Source organism: Conger conger, chromosome 1 (assembly GCF_963514075.1).
Source record: "Conger conger chromosome 1, fConCon1.1, whole genome shotgun sequence".
Taxonomy (NCBI): domain Eukaryota; kingdom Metazoa; phylum Chordata; class Actinopteri; order Anguilliformes; family Congridae; genus Conger; species Conger conger.
The window spans coordinates 89583953-89601150 of record NC_083760.1 but is presented as its reverse complement, the minus strand read 5'-3'; the positions used below and the strand labels follow the sequence as shown (position 1 = coordinate 89601150).

The 17198-nt window shown below is 46.5% G+C and overlaps 3 protein-coding genes across 3 annotated transcripts in view; 1 reads left to right on the top strand and 2 right to left on the bottom strand.

The window, feature by feature from the left end:
- The window catches only part of selenon (selenoprotein N), a 6133-nt gene extending 5090 nt beyond the window's left edge, over positions 1-1043 (bottom strand). Inside the window, 1 exon segment of the mRNA XM_061263007.1 lies at positions 545-1043. Within this exon segment, the coding sequence (XP_061118991.1) occupies positions 545-789 (245 nt within the window). The 5' untranslated portion in view covers positions 790-1043.
- A 2729-nt stretch (positions 1044-3772) lies between these two features.
- znf593 (zinc finger protein 593) lies at positions 3773-7949 on the bottom strand. Its single transcript, XM_061244824.1, has 4 exons — positions 7220-7949; positions 5392-5616; positions 5058-5120; positions 3773-4362 (listed from the first exon to the last, which is right to left on the bottom strand). Exons 2-4 carry the CDS (start codon positions 5589-5591, stop codon positions 4236-4238), a joined length of 390 nt encoding a protein of 129 aa, XP_061100808.1. The 5' UTR covers positions 5592-5616; positions 7220-7949; the 3' UTR covers positions 3773-4235.
- The window catches only part of rlf (RLF zinc finger), a 33197-nt gene continuing 23729 nt past the window's right edge, over positions 7731-17198 (top strand). Inside the window, exon 1 of the mRNA XM_061244810.1 lies at positions 7731-8252. Coding sequence (XP_061100794.1) covers positions 8073-8252 — 180 coding nt within the window. The 5' untranslated portion in view covers positions 7731-8072. The remainder of the gene's footprint in view (positions 8253-17198) is intronic.

Here is a 17198-nt window from a genome sequence, read left to right as displayed (position 1 = left end):
ACGTTACGCACTTGGGTGGGGGGTTGCTAGCTTGCTGCCAGCTGTGGTACACATCCACCCCGGTAATAAAACGGCTCGAGGAGAAAACTCCAGACAGGGGAGGGGGGGTGCTAACCTATTTGCGCCTCTCCAACAATGGAATTACGTGGCATTGGGCAACTTTAGTTTCAGAAAACACTAACAAGAGATCAATTATTGTTTACAACAAAGCCGATTAAAAACAGACTATAGTCGGGCAACTTTTTTTAAGTAACGGACCATGAACAGTGTTCTCCAGCAAATTGTGGATTTGGATATATCCCCAAACTTGGCCGCACAGCCCAACTTGACATTCCTAATATAATGAAAAATAAATGGGCTGAAAAATCTGCCCCGAAGCCAAAAAAAAGAAAAGGGAAAAAAAGAGAAGATATGACTTAAGTGGGAGTAGCCTACATGGGAAAATGGGTTGTTTGTTAAGAGCCAACGCACTGTTATTATTGCCTACAAAACTTTCAGTACATGAACATGAAATATAATATAAATTCGCAAGCTTCAGATTGACCTACACTTCATAGCATCACTTACATGTCGCTTCAAAAGCTGTCCGTCTTGGTAATATTTGTAGGCGAAAGCTACAATGGGAACCGCCGCAATAATTAGCAGTTTGGGGAGCAGTCCGCAAAACCGCGACCGGGCGGACCCTTGGGACTGGAGTCCGTCTTCCCCGGGCGCGTTTTCCACATGTTCGCCATCCGAGGCAAGGGCATCCTTCTCTGGACTCCCCCTTTTCCTCACGTCCGCGGCCATCCCTCGGCTAGATCCCCCAGTACATCCACAGAGAGACGGGCATGCTTCTTTGCCGTTACAGCGAACCCAGCCAATCCACACAACCGACCCACCCACGCATTCAAAGAACACCCCAGAAACGTTCAGTTCATTCAGATCTGTCCGGAGAAGTGGCTCGTTTTTGTGTCCGGTGGTGTACACCAGCCTGCAGACCGCGGTTTGTTTGTAGCCGCAGCCGTCCTGTCTGTGGCGACGCGTACAGCCCTCTTCTCCGTTTCTTCCCCAACTCCAAAGGGGGCTGTGCGCTTTCAGCTTTCGCCGAGTCTTAAAGGGACAGCGTCCTGTGTTCTTCCCCGTGTGAATGTCAAAATTACAGGGTTTCGAGTGCAGAGCCTGTAATTTTACTCTGGGTACTCCTCACGGGTGTTTTTGTTTCCGTGCACACGCTATTGTGGTATTTCTTAATATTATTTATGTATTTTAGGTCTTAGTACATTTTTTCCCAGATGGTCATTATTCAATGAAAATTAAAATATTGTTCTGAACTCGATCTACCAGGTTAAAACCACAATAAATATCTGGGGGAATAATGAAGGAATACCCAAGAAACAGTAGGCTACGTTAATATTGTTCTTTGTATTCTGGATAAATCTTTCCACGCACGTTGCAACAAACACTTTAATCGACTACTTATTGGACTTATTGGTCTTCTGCTGCTGTAGCCCATCCACTTCAATGTTAAACGAAGACACTGCATACCACTGTTGTAATGCATGGTTATGTTTTTCTAATGGCATTTGGCAGATGCTCTTATCCAGAGCGACGTACAACAAAGTGCATACCCATAACCAGGGATAAGTGCGCTGAAAGACCCTAGAGGGAAGTACAATTTCAACTGCTACCTGCACAACAAAGATAAGGACCAGGGCCTATTTTAAATTTAAATATATTGATTATTTTTCATTTATTTAAATTATTTATTATTTTTTTTAACAAACAAACAAACAAACAAACCAAAAGTATAAGCAAACCCCTTAACTAGCCAAACATTGCTTACCTATGTGAGTTACTGTCGCCCTCCTGTCAGCTTGAATGAGTCTTGCCATTCTCCTCTTAACTCTCTCATTAACTTCGTGTTTCTGCCCACAGAACTGCTGCTCACTGGATGTTTTTTGTATTTCACACCATTGTCTGTAGACTCTAGAGACCGTTGTGCGTGAACATCACAGGTAGTGTAGTGTAGTGTAGTGGTTAAGGTAAAGGTAAAGGACTGGGGCACGCAAGGTCGGTGGTTCTAATCCCGGTGTAGCCACGATAAGATCCGCACAGCCGTTGGGCCCTTGAGCAAGGCCCTTCACCCTGCATTGCTCCCGGGGAGGATTGTCTCCTGCCTCGTCTAATCAATTGTACGTCGCTCTGGATAAGAGCGTCTGCCAAATGCCAATAATGTAATGTAATGTAATGAGCAGTTCGGAGACACTCTGACCATCCTGCCTGGTACCAACAAGAACCCCATGGTCAAAGTCACTTTGATCACATTGTGGTCCCATTCTGATTTTTGGTCTGAACAATAAACAAACCTCTTGACCATGTCTGTATGCTTTCATGAATTAACCCCACATTTCTCCAGGGGGGGATTTTGGTTGGACCCATGTGTTCTACAAAGGATAATCACAAAGCAATGACAGTAATTTCAGGTCACCACTAGGTGGCACCAAGACACAATAATAATAATTTGTTATTGAGATGACGCTTACAGTTGATTAGACTAAGCAGGGGACAATCCCGCCTGGAGTAATGTGGGGCTTTGCTCAAGGGCCCAACAGCTGTGCGGACCTTATCGAGGCTACACGGGCCTTTGGTGCGCTTCAGTAATTTATTGGCTAAATAGTCCGCGCACCATATTCCTTATTATTAAGGCCTTCGTTGGCTGCGGATTGAAAAGAAATGACAAACACCAGCCCACGTTGTGAGGACTGGAGTTTGACATGTTTCAAGGGTTGCACCACACATCTCACTCCATTCAATCAGTTTAATAGTTTAATTACTTCTCTTCTCTTCAATTTCCATGTCTCTTCACGCTCTTTTGAAATATTGGGAGTGCACAGATTTAGCCAGACCCACTGGGACAAGTGAAGGAAGTCTCTTCTTCACCGCATGGCTAGAGAGCGTAATTGTAGGCAGGAAATCAGCAAACCAATCAGCCAGGAGATTACTGCTCGCCTTTGATGTAGACAGGCGTCGCCCACGTCTGAACGTCAGGGGATTCAATTAGCGCTCCACCGTGCGCAGATCACGGTGTAATTGGTGAGGCTTCTGATTGGCTGAAATAACGGCACGCGTTGACAACAGCAGCGGAAAATGGAGTGCTGATCGTTGTTTTGTCCTTTCTCATATAACCGGGATACACATTTCACAACCACGTAAAAAGTACAGACTCGAGACTTCAACCATTAATTACGTTATTTTTTCTCAAAAAACAAAACTTTTAAATGCGTTCGAAGCAACTGTATAAATGAAGTAAACCAAGTTGTGAAATACGCAGGGCATATTGTCTGGAGCATTTGGGGGTTAGGTGTCTTGCTCACTTCCCACACACCCGGAGGAGACACGTCTGTGAGTCTGAAATGGGACTAAACAATCTTTTTACTGCACTTCAAAGGGCTCCATCCAGCTGCCCCCTGCATTCCAGTGAGCCTCTCTCACATACACACACACTCTCACACACACACACACACACACACACACACACACACACACACACACACACACTCTCTCTCTCTCACACACACACACAGAGACACACACTCTCACACTCTCACACACACACACAGAGACACACACTCTCACACTCTCACACACACACAGACACACACACACACTCTCTCTCTCACACACACACAGACACACACACGCACACTCTCTCACATACATGCACGCTCACACACACACACAAACAAAACATACTGCTTATACCAGACAGACAAATCATGTTTTTTTTGTTTTTTTATGTGTGTGAAAGACTCTACACAATAATTCATACTTTACATGTATACATTTCCATCATATATTTACATGAACACACAGAATTGCGAAAGGCACTCGACTGTCATGCGATCCCAGGAGCAGCCGCAAAAAGAAAAGCTCAAACAGCATATCTGTCCGAACACAGGGGCCAAACTAACACTAGTCCTGGAGGGCCGCAGTGTCTGCAGGTTTAACTCCAGTCCTGGAGGGCCGCAGTGCCTGCAGGTTTAGCTCCAGTCCCGGAGGGCCGCAGTGTCTGCTGGTTGTCGGCACCAGTGGCTCATTCAAGAACCCACACAACGTCTTCTCAAGGCCTTACTTGGCAGCTGATTTAAAGCAAACCACAAAAAACGGCGGGCACTAGTTTGACCCCCCTGGCCAGAGTGAGGGGGTGAAGGGTTGGTGAGGCGGGGCAGGGATGGTGCGATGGGGGTCCGTGTTCAGTCCATGTTCTCCTCCACGGGCTGGGTTTGCACCTCCACAGTTTTCGGGGGGATGTAGGAGCCCATCCCCGCGGCCCTGTCAGCCTCCGCCTGGGAGTACGGCTCCTCCCTCAGCTGCTTCAGCCTGCAGCGGGAACACAGAACAGGAGGGAACATGATACAACACGGAACAGGAGAGAACAGGACACAACGCGGAACAGGAGAGAACAGGACGGCACAGGAAAGAACAGGAGAGAACAGGACGGAACAGGAAAACAGGATACAACACGGAAAAGGATACAACATGGAACCGGAGAGAACAGGATACAACACGGAACAGGATAGAACACAGAACAGGAGACGACAGAATGGGAGAGAACAGAACAGAAGAGGAGAGCAGAGACCACGGAATGGGAGAGAACATGGAATAATGTAGAACATGGTATAGGAAAGAACAGAGAACAGGATAGAACATGGAACAGGGCCCAACATTGGAACAGGACAGAAGATCGAACAGGACAGAATGTGGGTTCGGGCGGAACACAAAACAGAACAAGAAGGAACATGGACCAAGATGGAACACAGAAGGTGATAGAACTGGACGGAACACAAACCCGCAGTTAATCAGCAGCTGTAGGGTTTTCCAGTGGAACTCCAAGACAACAGATAAAAAATGTATCTAACTCCTTGAGTGTTACCATACCTGTGTGTGTGTGTGTGTTTGTGTTTGTTTGTGAGAGAAAGTGTGCGTGTGTGTGTGAGCGTGGGTGCGTGAGTGTGTGTGTGTGTGTGTTTGTGTGTGTGTGTTAGCGTGTTAGCCAACGGCGACGAGCACGTTACCGCTTCTTGTGGACTTTGGTCCTGAAGTGCTCCTTCATGGCCTTCAGATCAACGAAGTACCGACTGCAGACGACAGGAAGTCAGAGACAACCATCAATACCCGCGGCGCCTTCCTCCCACCTGCGGCGCCTTCCTCCCACCTGCGGCGCCTTCCTCCCACCCGCGGCGACTTCCTCCCACCCAGGGCGCCTTCCTCCCACCCCCGGCCCCGCCCCCCCAGCCCCGCCCCCCCGGCCCCGCCCCCCCAGCCCCGCCCCCCTGACCCGGCCGCACCCCCCTGACCCGGCCCCGCCCCCCCAGCCCCGGCCCCGCCCCCGCGACCCGGCCCACTCACGCGCAGTGCAGGCAGTAGTGCTGTGCCGATCCCGTGACGTCATAGTCCACTTCCTGCTTCAGGAGCCTGGCGGCGTTACCGGGCTTCATGTCACAGTGGATCTGATCCAGGTCCTTGGTCCTCCGCTTGGTCTTCCACGTCTTGGCGATGTTCTTCTTCTTGTCGCTCTTGTGGTTCCCCGTTTGCTTGGACTTGCCCATGGCCGGCGGTGGTGGTGGGGGGGGTCTGCACAGACAGAACGTTAACGCATTGTGATGTCATTACCTGACATCGCAAGTCAAAGTTCGTCTCCAAGGGCTTTGTTGGCTCAGTCCATTCTTCCCAACAGCCATTTAGCAAAACACTCAAGCACAGCAACTGCAAAGAGCGGCAATGTTACTGGCAATACAGCAACGTTGGCAGTCTCACAACTGTGGGGAAGTCAATGCGCAAACCTGCACCATAATATCAGATGCCACTGTATGATCTGGGAGATGTACCGTCCTGTAGGTTTTCACTCCAGCCCTAACAAGGCACACCCAATTTAACAGCTAGAGGAGGGCTGCCCAACCCTGTTCCTGGAGATCCATCATTCCTGTAGGTTTTCACTTCAACCCGAACAAAGCACACCTACTTTTAACAGCTAGAGCAGGGCTGCCCAACCCTGTTCCTGGAGATCCATCATTCCTGTAGGTCTTCACTCACAGTGAAAGCACATCTCATTTGACAGCTGGAGAGCTGCTCGTTAGTATAATCAGGTGTGCTGAATTAGGGTTGAAATGAAAACCTACAGCAGGGATGCACAGCAAGGGCCGATCCGTTTCAGGATTTTGTGCCAACTTCTGGTCTTAATTACTTAATTGACACAATCATATCTTATCTGACATGTGTATGAGTGCCGGCTACTGCTGCAGACTGAAAGTGTATCCTCATGATTTTACCGCGCTCAAGTACAGGCTTGAACCAGAGTCATCATAGAACTGTCAGCAAATTAAAAACAAGGCAATTGGTTGGAACAAAATCCAGTACGCAGACCGGCCCTCGAGGACCAGAGTTGTTCACCCCTGCTTTAGAGAATATCAACATTTCTCGATTCATAAAGCACTTCAGCGTGACCACTGATTGAGGATCAGTGTCTTGCCTTTTCCCCCCCTCAGTTGTTAGGGTCTGAATATCTGCAAACTGGTCTCAGATCAGTAGTTCCACTCTGAGAAGACCCAGAGAAAAGCAGGACTATGGAGTTAGCTGGATAACTCTAGACAGAGTCAAATCCAGAACATCTGTTTATTTTTACTGCAGTCCGTGTTACGAACTGAATAATCCTACGTTGCGAGACAAGCCCCGGGTTTTTTTGGGAACCTGCACTGTGTGTGATAATATTCGTTTCATCTCGGCTACCCGAAGTCAATCTACTCACAGTCCGTGACTCTGTCAGCTCGACTCTTTTAAATTATATTATTAATAACTGTGTGTGTGACATTACAACCGTGAGAAAACAGTCGTCCAATCTTCGTGGAAACCTGCCAAGCAATATATTCCTAGATTCGGCCTTGATAATACACCGAACAGTACGAAACGTGATTAAAAAAAACACACATTCTAAATATAACGAAAGACTGAAGCTATTATATAAATTGACCATTAACTAGATAGACAAGTTAAATTGGCTAGTTATGCAATGTAGCTAATGTTAGCTAGCTCTTTAAGAATACATAACTGACGACTCAAACGGTTTTAAAGTTCTTCACATCAACCAACATCCCCTGTCATAATAGTGTGACACATGATGTTTCATCTTCTGATTATCGTGACTCCAGCTAGATCATTGTAATGTCATTATATTCCTTACCTTTAAATCCTGCTGAAGTTAACCTCGACACTTTCACACGTGTTTACTACGGTGCGCGATTATCACGTCCGGGTCAACCGCATGAACTGCAATTACATCACTGCTATACACAACGGAACCAGCAGAGGGTGTATTGAGCGCTGCAAACCGATATCAAAACAACGGGGTCTGCAGACAAGCAACAGTGGCCAATGGAGTCTGCGGGTACTATTGACAAATGTGGGAAAACTTGGCATAACTTGCACCACATAAGTCTAGTTCATCATTGTACGAGTTGTGGAGAAGACGACGGAACAGTTTTTTTTAACGTAGGGACGGCCATATGCACTGTACATATTAAATGCATCGTTTATAAACGCAAAACGGCAATTTGACGAGCATATCAGCGTTCATTAAAAATTACAACAGGATACGACCCCAGGTGATTTTTTTGCGAGACTTTTCAGTCAGCGACCCCCTCACCCCATGTTTGGCATCCGCTAACCAATTGCAATGTTGCTACTAAGTTATTAATAACAAAAACCACAACGACGCCCTGTGTCCTTTTGCTCTTGCTTATGCAGCAGAGGGGATGTACGCGCATATAGAGCTACAAATCCATTTTAGGCGGTGGATCGGAACCCCGTTATGCACATTCATTCGACATGCGTAAAGCATTTCTGTTCAATGGAAACACGCTGCCAGATATTGGTTAAAGCTGCAACGAGCCCAGTGTGCGCCGTTCTGCCCACGTCGACGCTCCGCGGTGCGCTTGTCCCTTTAATTCTGCCTTCCATCACTTCGCTACCTGAAGCAGCCCGTTTCCCAATCACATGACGCCGTAAGTGCGTACGCGCCGCGACTGAGAGGGAAGATGGCGGACGGGGAGGGAGAGACGCAGCTCGACCGGGGAGATCGGCCCCATAACGCGGCCGCGGACTCGCCTGTCGCCATGGACAGCCTGCTTGCCACACTGCGAGGGCTGGAGGTCGAACTGCGACAACGGGACATTTCCGAAACTTCGTCCAGCGACTATTGCAACAACTTCTGCCAGGTAGCGCTGAAATGAGTAGATGAATAGCTCGGCTGGCTGGCTGGCTAGCGATGTTGCAGCTGGCGAGTATTCACGCTAGATGTTTTTTGCGCACAGGCAACCGCACTTGTGCAGCGCTTTGCTGCTACTGGGCCGACCTGCAGCAGGGCGAGTGGAACTGCAACAGGGTCCAGTGTAACTGTAATGCGAAGCATTCTTCTCTGGCTAGCCAACTCGGTCAATTGGGACCATTAATTAACAGGCTACGGCTAATTAGCCGCATGGAAATGCCAAGAATATAGCTGGCTAACTAACAGTTTTGCCTGTGTTTGGTTTTGTAGATTATAACATTAGCTAGCTTGGTTTTTTTCTCTTTGCAAACTAGCACAATTTTTAAACGACAAAACATAATTACAAATCCCTTCCGAATTGGTGCTATAGTTGCATGCAAGCGCAACATCATGATTCGTTGTGCAGATTACAGTTGTATTTATAGTTGCAAATATGAGTATACTAGCTAGCTAACTTACTCAGGGGCGGGGCGGAATGCCTTTTTGTTGGTCCCGTAAGCATGCGATATTTTGAAGTACGAGCTAGCTGACGATGCAGTAGCATAGGCTAACTTGGTAGCCTTGTTGTCTATGTCGAGAAGTGGTGGAAATCGTGGCTTTTGAAGGCCAACTCGCGTTAATTTGTTTTCCAAGTTTCATTTGTGTGTTTTTCTTTTTATTCGAGCTAACTCATGAGATGACTTGGCTGGGTAGGCACGCCAGTCGTCGAACATGTTGCTGACCCAAGATGCACTAAAATTGTCTCCATTGGAATATGCATATTGCTTGAGTGTGTAGCACTAGTTGGCTTCCCTTGGTTACCCAGGTACCTATGAGTTAAAACATAAACTGTTTGTGAAATTGATTAACGGGTTGGTCTCTGCACGGTCCACTTGGAGCTGCACGTTTTGGGGTGTACCTGGACGAGGTCGAAGAAGAAACGACGGCGGAAGGCACACGTATGCCCTCCCTGCTAAAACACAAAGCAAACGCTGGCCCGCCGCAAATGTAGTTGACCTTACAGGTGCACGGTGTTAGCATCGGTGTTCGCTGATGGGATCGCCTGCCAGGTGAACGTGCCGCCGCGCCATCGCGCTGGAATGTGCGCGGTTTGATGTCCTCGCACATGCGATGTGTTTGGATGCTGATTGACTGTCAATTGACCGACTTTTTAGGGTGCAGTATCAGTGGGTCCTAAAATGGAAACCCAACTAGCGATCTGTGACGACCACATACATCCCCCCCCCCACGAGTGTGCATCTGTGTGGTATTATTTTATTTTTTCTGTGGGAGAGGGATCCGTCGTGTGACGGAAGAAACGCCTCTTAAATCGTTGATGGTTGAAGTTGGGTTTTTAATTTTTATTTTATTTACTTTTTACAAGTTGTCATATTTTGGCGTCGAAATGCATTCACTTGAAACGGCAGATGGGACAATTCCACAGATAGCGGTATTGTCCGTCAAATTGTCCGGTCGCAGTTGCCCAATGAACTTGAAAACTTGAACTTGAACAACAATGGTAGGCTTGCTGAGAGAATTGCGATTCCGCGCAGGTGTTATAACCTCGTTGTCCTTCTCCCTGTCGCGGTTGTGAAGCGCTTAGCCTACTTCTTGCTCGCCAGGGTGAACGTGTCTGGCAGAGGGAGCGGGTCGCTTGATATGACTGATGGGTTGGGAATTAAACCTCCGCAGCGGAGCTCTCAAAATAAGTACAGAGAGCGCTTGCACACATGCCCGATGTGTCTTTGCAGCCCTCTCGTAATTACACTAACTAATTAACTAGGCTAGACGTATTAACTGCACACGCAGGGCCCACAAACCAACATTTCATAACTCTTGTTTTTTTGGGACTGTCCACTATTTGTAGCCCTTCACGTCTTTCACACAGCAATCACCAGTCGATTTAGGGAAGTCCAGGCTTCGGACAAACGTGCAGTTGGTTTTCATTCTGTCGTCCATCGGCCCAGCTGTGCAGAGGGACACTTGCATTACATTTGTTTAGCAGAGGGACTTGCGGTGTAATGGAAACGTGGGCGTGTTTACCCGATGAATATCTGGCGAACAACATTCCCAGACCGGCGAGTGGAGATGCGACATCATTAAGCCACTTGCGCAAGTTAACTATGCTAAAGAGTTTGAGTTTTGCCTCAATCCGAGGTGGCCTCTCACCTGCCCAAAGATTACAAAGATAAATGCGTTTCCGTTCAGCTAAGTGTTCTCACAGTAACCTGCCAAGAGGCCTTTCCACATACTTCTTCACTAGCGAACTAGTCAAGCTACACCCTCCACACTAACCAAGAACCAAAATACAATTTATGTATGCGGGCGACTTGGAACTTTATTGTCTTGGATTTTTGGGCAGCTCTTATTTAACCAGCTTTTTAAGTTGGGAATCTCCCTTTTTGCAGAATGTATGTAGACACCCAGATTGCATCAATAACGAGGCAGAAGATAAGAAATGTAAAATGATCAAATGTATCCTAAAACCATAATAACACCATAAACCGATTTAGTATGTGCGGGTGGTGGGTTATGAGGTGGTGATGTTGGGGGAAACTATATGTAGTTTGAAGAGATGTTATTTATTTATTTGTTATTAAATTTTTTTATTTTATTACATTTGTCCATTTAGCTGATGTTTTTATCCAAAGGGACTTGTTGATTGTTCTAAGCAGGGGACAATTCCCGCTGGAACAATGCAGGGTTAAGGGCCTTGCTCAGGGGTCCCAACGGCTGTGCAGATCTTACCATGTCTACACCCGGGTCCCAATATCCTGAAGAAGGGCCGGACTGGTCGAAGGTGACAGTATCGCAAATAACCACACGTTACCAACAGTGGTATGCAGAAGAGCGTCTCTCTGAACACACAGCGCGTCGTTGCTCGGAAGTGGATAGGCTACAGCAGCGCAGAAGTCAAATAATTGCTCGGCGAGTTTATGCGGTTTAGCGCCCTTATGAGGACCTTCACTCCTGGCGCGCGCGTTGTTCGGTTCAGCCGTCAGGGCTGGCTGTTTACGCATGCAGCTGGGACAACTCAAGGACAGTTTTATAACGGTGACAGACGCAGCCTGTACTGCAGGCTTTGAGGGGGCTCCTCTCCTGCTCCTCCTCGCTCTCATAAGCAGGTTTAAGCACGTTTAAGGTACAGGAGGTCATCTCGGCCTTCTAACGGGGCGACGTGGCTCAGGCAGTAAGAGCAGTCGTCTGGCAGTCGTAGGGTTGCCGGTTCGATCCCCCGCCCGGGCTGTGTCGAAGTGTCCCTGAGCAAGACACCTAACCCCCAAATGCTCCTGAAGAGCTGGTCGGCGCCTTGCATGGCAGCCGATCGCCGTCGGTGTGTGAGTGTGTGTGTGAATGGGTGAATGAGAAGCTTCAATTGTACAGCACTTTGGATAAAGGCGCTATATAAATTCCAACCATTTACCATTTAACGGTCAAGAGAGGAATGGCAGCAACGAACACGCTGAAACCAAAACACTGTTCATCCCTCCCCCTTCTCTGTGAACGTGCTGACGTTGAAACGCCATTGGCTGTGGCAATTAGAACCAATTTCCAGCCAATGAGATTGTATTATTGTACGGCTGTACACTTGTTTTGGTTCAGGGTGTGGAGCCGTCAACTGCACATTTATGACTATAAAAACAGGCAGAGGGTGAGTCAAGTCAGTGAGCCTTTGTCAATGATAGGAAGGGATTTACAAAGGGATTAACAATGTTTTAACACAGTCTTGTCTATTGTACCTTTGAAGACGCAGATGGGTGAACACCACACCATGCTCAAATAGCCGTGCCGTCGCCAGCACCTTCAGTGTCAGCGACGAAAGCCTCCCGCTTTCCAAATTCGCAGGTCTCGACCGAGCATTTTCGCCATCTGATTCCGAATGCGCTTCGCTGAACTGAATAGCTTTGTCATTTAAAGCGTTTGTTTTGTAACGCTTCAGCAGAAGCTGTTTTTCTGGAAGGCCTGTGCAGTAGGAATGCGGGTCTTGTGTGAGTCCTGTGTTTTCGACATTAAGCCACTGAACAGCCTGCTGTATTTTAAGTAGGTCAGTAGTATGTTCTGGGGGATGCATGTCCCTAGTTTACAGTATATTTTATTTGGCAGACACTTTTATCCAGAGCGATGTACATCAAGTGCATAACAAAGGTCATTTAGGTCTGGAGTAAAAATGATCCAGCAAAACATTGTGTGTGGGTGTGTGAGTGTGGGTGTGTGAGTCGATGTGTGTTTTTGTGTGTGGTTCTGGTTGTGGTGTGTGTCTGTGCAGTTGTGGTTGTAGGTGTGTGTCTCTGTGTGGTTGTGGTTGTCTGTGTGTGGTTGTAGGTGTGTGTGTGGTTGTAGGTTTGTGTGTGTAGGTGTGTGTGTGTGTGTGTGTGTGTGGGGTTGTGGTTGTGGTTGTAGGTTTGTGTGTGTATGGGGTTGTGGTTGTGGTTGTGGTTGTAGGTGTGTGTGTGCTAGTCCGTTGTTGCGCTCAGTCTTCAGACGAGGGGAGGAGGTGAAGGGCTTAATCGGCACAGAGACGGGGGGCTCTGGCTCTGAACACTCCATTACAGGTGCAGCCTCTAGCGTAGTGGTTAAGGTCTGTAGCGTAGTGGTTAAGGTAAATGACTGGGACCCGCAAGGACGGCCGTTTGATCCCCGGTGTAGTCGACAATAAGATCTGCACAGCCGGTGGGGCCCTTGAGCGAGGCCCTTAACCCTGCATTGCTCCAGGGGAGGATTGTCTCCTGCTTAGTCTAATCAACAGGTACGTATGTACGTCGCTCTGGATAAGAGCGTCTGCCAAATGCTATTAATGTAATGTAATGTACTGTAATGAGTACAGGACAGGGGGGAGACTGGAGCGTGTGCTGACTAAGAACGTGGCTGGATTACAGGACAGTGGGGGTGGGGGTGGGGGTGGGGGTGGGGGGTGGGGGGTGGGGGGCACTTTCAAGATACTTGTTTGGGTTCAATTATCTTTTTTAAGCTTGTTTCTGCCAATGAGGAAACATTTATACAATACCATAAAATGTTAAGTCTAAAATCGTCCCTGACAGAGTACATCTAGTCCTTAAGGATTCATATAATCTCTGTCAGAATATAACTTCGATTAAGTAACAAGTTTCAGATCTTAAATATCTTCACAATGAGAAGGGTAGTATAGAGAGAATCTGCTGTTATGGCTGAAAGTAATGGTCTGTGTTGTGAGCACTACCGTTTCTTGTTTGATAGGTTTGTGCGTGTTGTCTTTCGTACGTGACCTCACGTGATGCGAGTCGTTTCAGTTTGTGGACCCAGCTGAAGCTCTCGCTTCTTATTGGACACAAATCATCGGGTCACATCCTCTGAAAGGCCACGTGTGTGTTATTGCGTTTGGGCTGGATATGAAACACAGTGTGTATTCCTGCGTTTTGGCTGGATATTAAACACTTTGTGTGTATTCCTGCGTTTTGGCTCGATATTAAACGCTTTGTGTGTTTTCCTGCGTTTTGCCTCGATATTAAACGCTTTGTGTGTTTTCCTGCGTTTTGCCTCGATATTAAACGCTTTGTGTGTATTCCTGTGTTTTGGGTCGATATTAAACGCTTTGTGTGTATTCCTGCGTTTTGGCTCGATATTAAACGCTTTGTGTGTTTCCCTGCGTTTTGCCTCGATATTAAACGCTTTGTGTGTATTCCTGCGTTTTGGCTCGATATTAAACGCTTTGTGTGTTTTCCTGCGTTTTGCCTCGATATTAAACGCTTTGTGTGTATTCCTGCGTTTTGGCTCGATATTAAACGCTTTGTGTGTATTCCTGCGTTTTGGCTGGATATTAAACGCTTTGTGTGTATTCCTGTGTTTTGGGTCGATATTAAACGCTTTGTGTGTATTCCTGCGTTTTGGCTCGATATTAAACGCTTTGTGTGTTTTCCTGCGTTTTGCCTCGATATTAAACGCTTTGTGTGTATTCCTGCGTTTTGCCTCGATATTAAACGCTTTGTGTGTATTCCTGCGTTTTGGCTCGATATTAAACGCTTTGTGTGTATTCCTGCGTTTTGCCTCGATATTAAACGCTTTGTGTGTATTCCTGTGTTTTGGGTCGATATTAAACGCTTTGTGTGTATTCCTGCGTTTTGGCTCGATATTAAACGCTTTGTGTGTTTTCCTGCGTTTTGCCTCGATATTAAACGCTTTGTGTGTATTCCTGCGTTTTGGCTCGATATTAAACGCTTTGTGTGTTTTCCTGCGTTTTGCCTCGATATTAAACGCTTTGTGTGTATTCCTGCGTTTTGGCTCGATATTAAACGCTTTGTGTGTATTCCTGCGTTTTGGCTCGATATTAAACGCTTTGTGTGTTTTCCTGCGTTTTGCCTCGATATTAAACGCTTTGTGTGTATTCCTGTGTTTTGGGTCGATATTAAACGCTCTGCGTTTGGCTCCATATTAAACGCTTTGTGTGTATTCCTGCGTTTTGCGTCGATATTAAACGCTTTGTGTGTATTCCTGCGTTTTGACTCGATATTAAACGCTTTGTGTGTAGTCCTGCGTTTTGGCTGGATATTAAACGCTTTGTGTGTTTTCCTGCGTTTTGGCTGGATATTAAACGCTTTGTGTGTTTTCCTGCGTTTTGGCTGGATATTAAACGCTTTGTGTGTTTTCCTGCGTTTTGGCTCGATATTAAACGCTTTGTGTGTTTTCCTGCGTTTTGCCTCGATATTAAACGCTTTGTGTGTATTCCTGTGTTTTGGGTCGATATTAAACGCTTTGTGTGTTTTCCTGCATTTTGCCTCGATATTAAACGCTTTGTGTGTATTCCTGCGTTTTGGGTCGATATTAAACGCTTTGTGTGTATTCCTGCGTTTTGGGTCGATATTAAACGCTTTGTGTGTTTTCCTGCGTTTTGGCTCGATATTAAACGCTTTGTGTGTTTTCCTGCGTTTTGCCTCGATATTAAACGCTTTGTGTGTATTCCTGCGTTTTGGGTCGATATTAAACGCTTTGTGTGTTTTCCTGCATTTTGCCTCGATATTAAACGCTTTGTGTGTATTCCTGCGTTTTGCCTCGATATTAAACGCTTTGTGTGTATTCCTGCGTTTTGCCTCGATATTAAACGCTTTGTGTGTATTCCTGCGTTTTGCGTCGATATTAAACGCTTTGTGTGTATTCCTGCGTTTTGCCTCGATATTAAACGCTTTGTGCGTTTTCCTGCATTTTGCCTCGATATTAAACGCTTTGTGTGTTTTCCTGCGTTTGGGCTGGATATTAAACGCTTTGTGTGTATTCCTGCGTTTTGGCTCGATATTAAACGCTTTGTGTGTATTTCTGCGTTTTGGCTCGATATTAAACGCTTTGTGTGTTTTCCTGCGTTTGGGCTGGATATTAAACGCTTTGTGTGTATTCCTGCGTTTTGGCTTGATATTAAACGCTTTGTGTGTTTTCCTGCGTTTGGGCTGGATATTAAACGCTTTGTGTGTATTTCTGCGTTTTGGCTTGATATTAAACGCTTTGTGTGTATTTCTGCGTTTGGGCTGGATATTAAACGCTGTGTTTCCCTCTCTTGATTAGTCGCAGTAGCGAGCTGTTCTCCAGCGTTTGGACGCCAGCCAGGGCTTGGGCCGTTTCTCTCGATGAAGCAATTTGGCGAGACGGAATGTGCAACAGTTTTATTTCCTGGCTAGTTTGGCTTATTATGTTGCCTGTAATAAATATTCTTGTTTAGGTGGGACCAAAAATCGTTAGTCGGCAGGGGATTTTTAATTCCGGGACAATTCTGCACTGTTGGAAACCTACCGCTGGGTGTCGTTTCCCGAGGTGATAATTAGGTGTGTGTGTGTAATGTCTTTCCCTGCTTTTCCTCTCTTGTCTTTCATGTTAATTGCTTTGCGTTATCCTACAGCTGTGTACAATGAAAAGTGTGAACAATTACAGCTCTGGGATCCTGCAGTGTTTTTAAATTGGGCTACCTGCGTCTCACGCGGTCCTGTGTCCTGAGCGAGTGGGGACAGATCAGCGGGTCGCGTATGTGAGGGGGAGAGAGATCTGAGCTGGCAGTACTTTGTGCACTATTTCTCAACTGGTAGAGCTCGTTCTGGTGCCAGTACACTGTAGTTGTACCTTTTTATAATGCTGCTAAACAAACTTCATCACGCACGGTGCTTTGTGTTTCCATTGGGTGCCCAACCCAAAGGTTTTGTTGGGTAGCAGGGTTTTTTGTTCCTGAATGTGGCCCAGGCAGGCGGGCTAAAGTTGAAGTTGAATTTAATTATTTATTAGTATATGTAATCAAGATATTGCTTCAGTTGAAAACTTCCACTGTAATGAAAATATACGGCCCGGTGTAGTGTCGGGAAGAAGAGCATATGGTGCACGATAACGTGTTATTAATCATCTTTTGAGTAGAACTATTTTACTAACATTAATCATAATTCAAAATTAATTTGCCTTCAACAGATGGCGAACGGATCTCCTTTTGTCCCCATTCAAACTCTGCCGTTGCCTTGATTTTGTGGTGCTGAGCGGTGATGCTGTAGCTCTGTTGACGACGCCGTCTTGCAAAAAAAAAAAAGAAGCCCGCTTCTGACAAAAATGGATCGCGTTTGTCTACTTCTTCCTTTACTATAAATGTTATGAAAAACATTGCTCTAATGGGCTACGCCTTAGTGTGAACGGTTGGATTGATTTTCACCTGAGGGGTATATGGACCATCGTGAAAAGAGGTCTGTCAATTTAATGTCTCGACCTATGATGCTATCGAATTTAAATAAAGTTTATTATTATTATTATTATTATTACTACATTATTGGCATTTTGGCAGACGCTCTTATCCAGAGCGACGTACAGTTCATTAGACTAAGCAGGAGACAATCCTCCCCTGGAGCAATGCAGGGTTAAGAGCCTTGCTCAAGGGCCCAACGGCTGTGCGGATCGTATTGTGGCTACACCGGGATTAGAACCA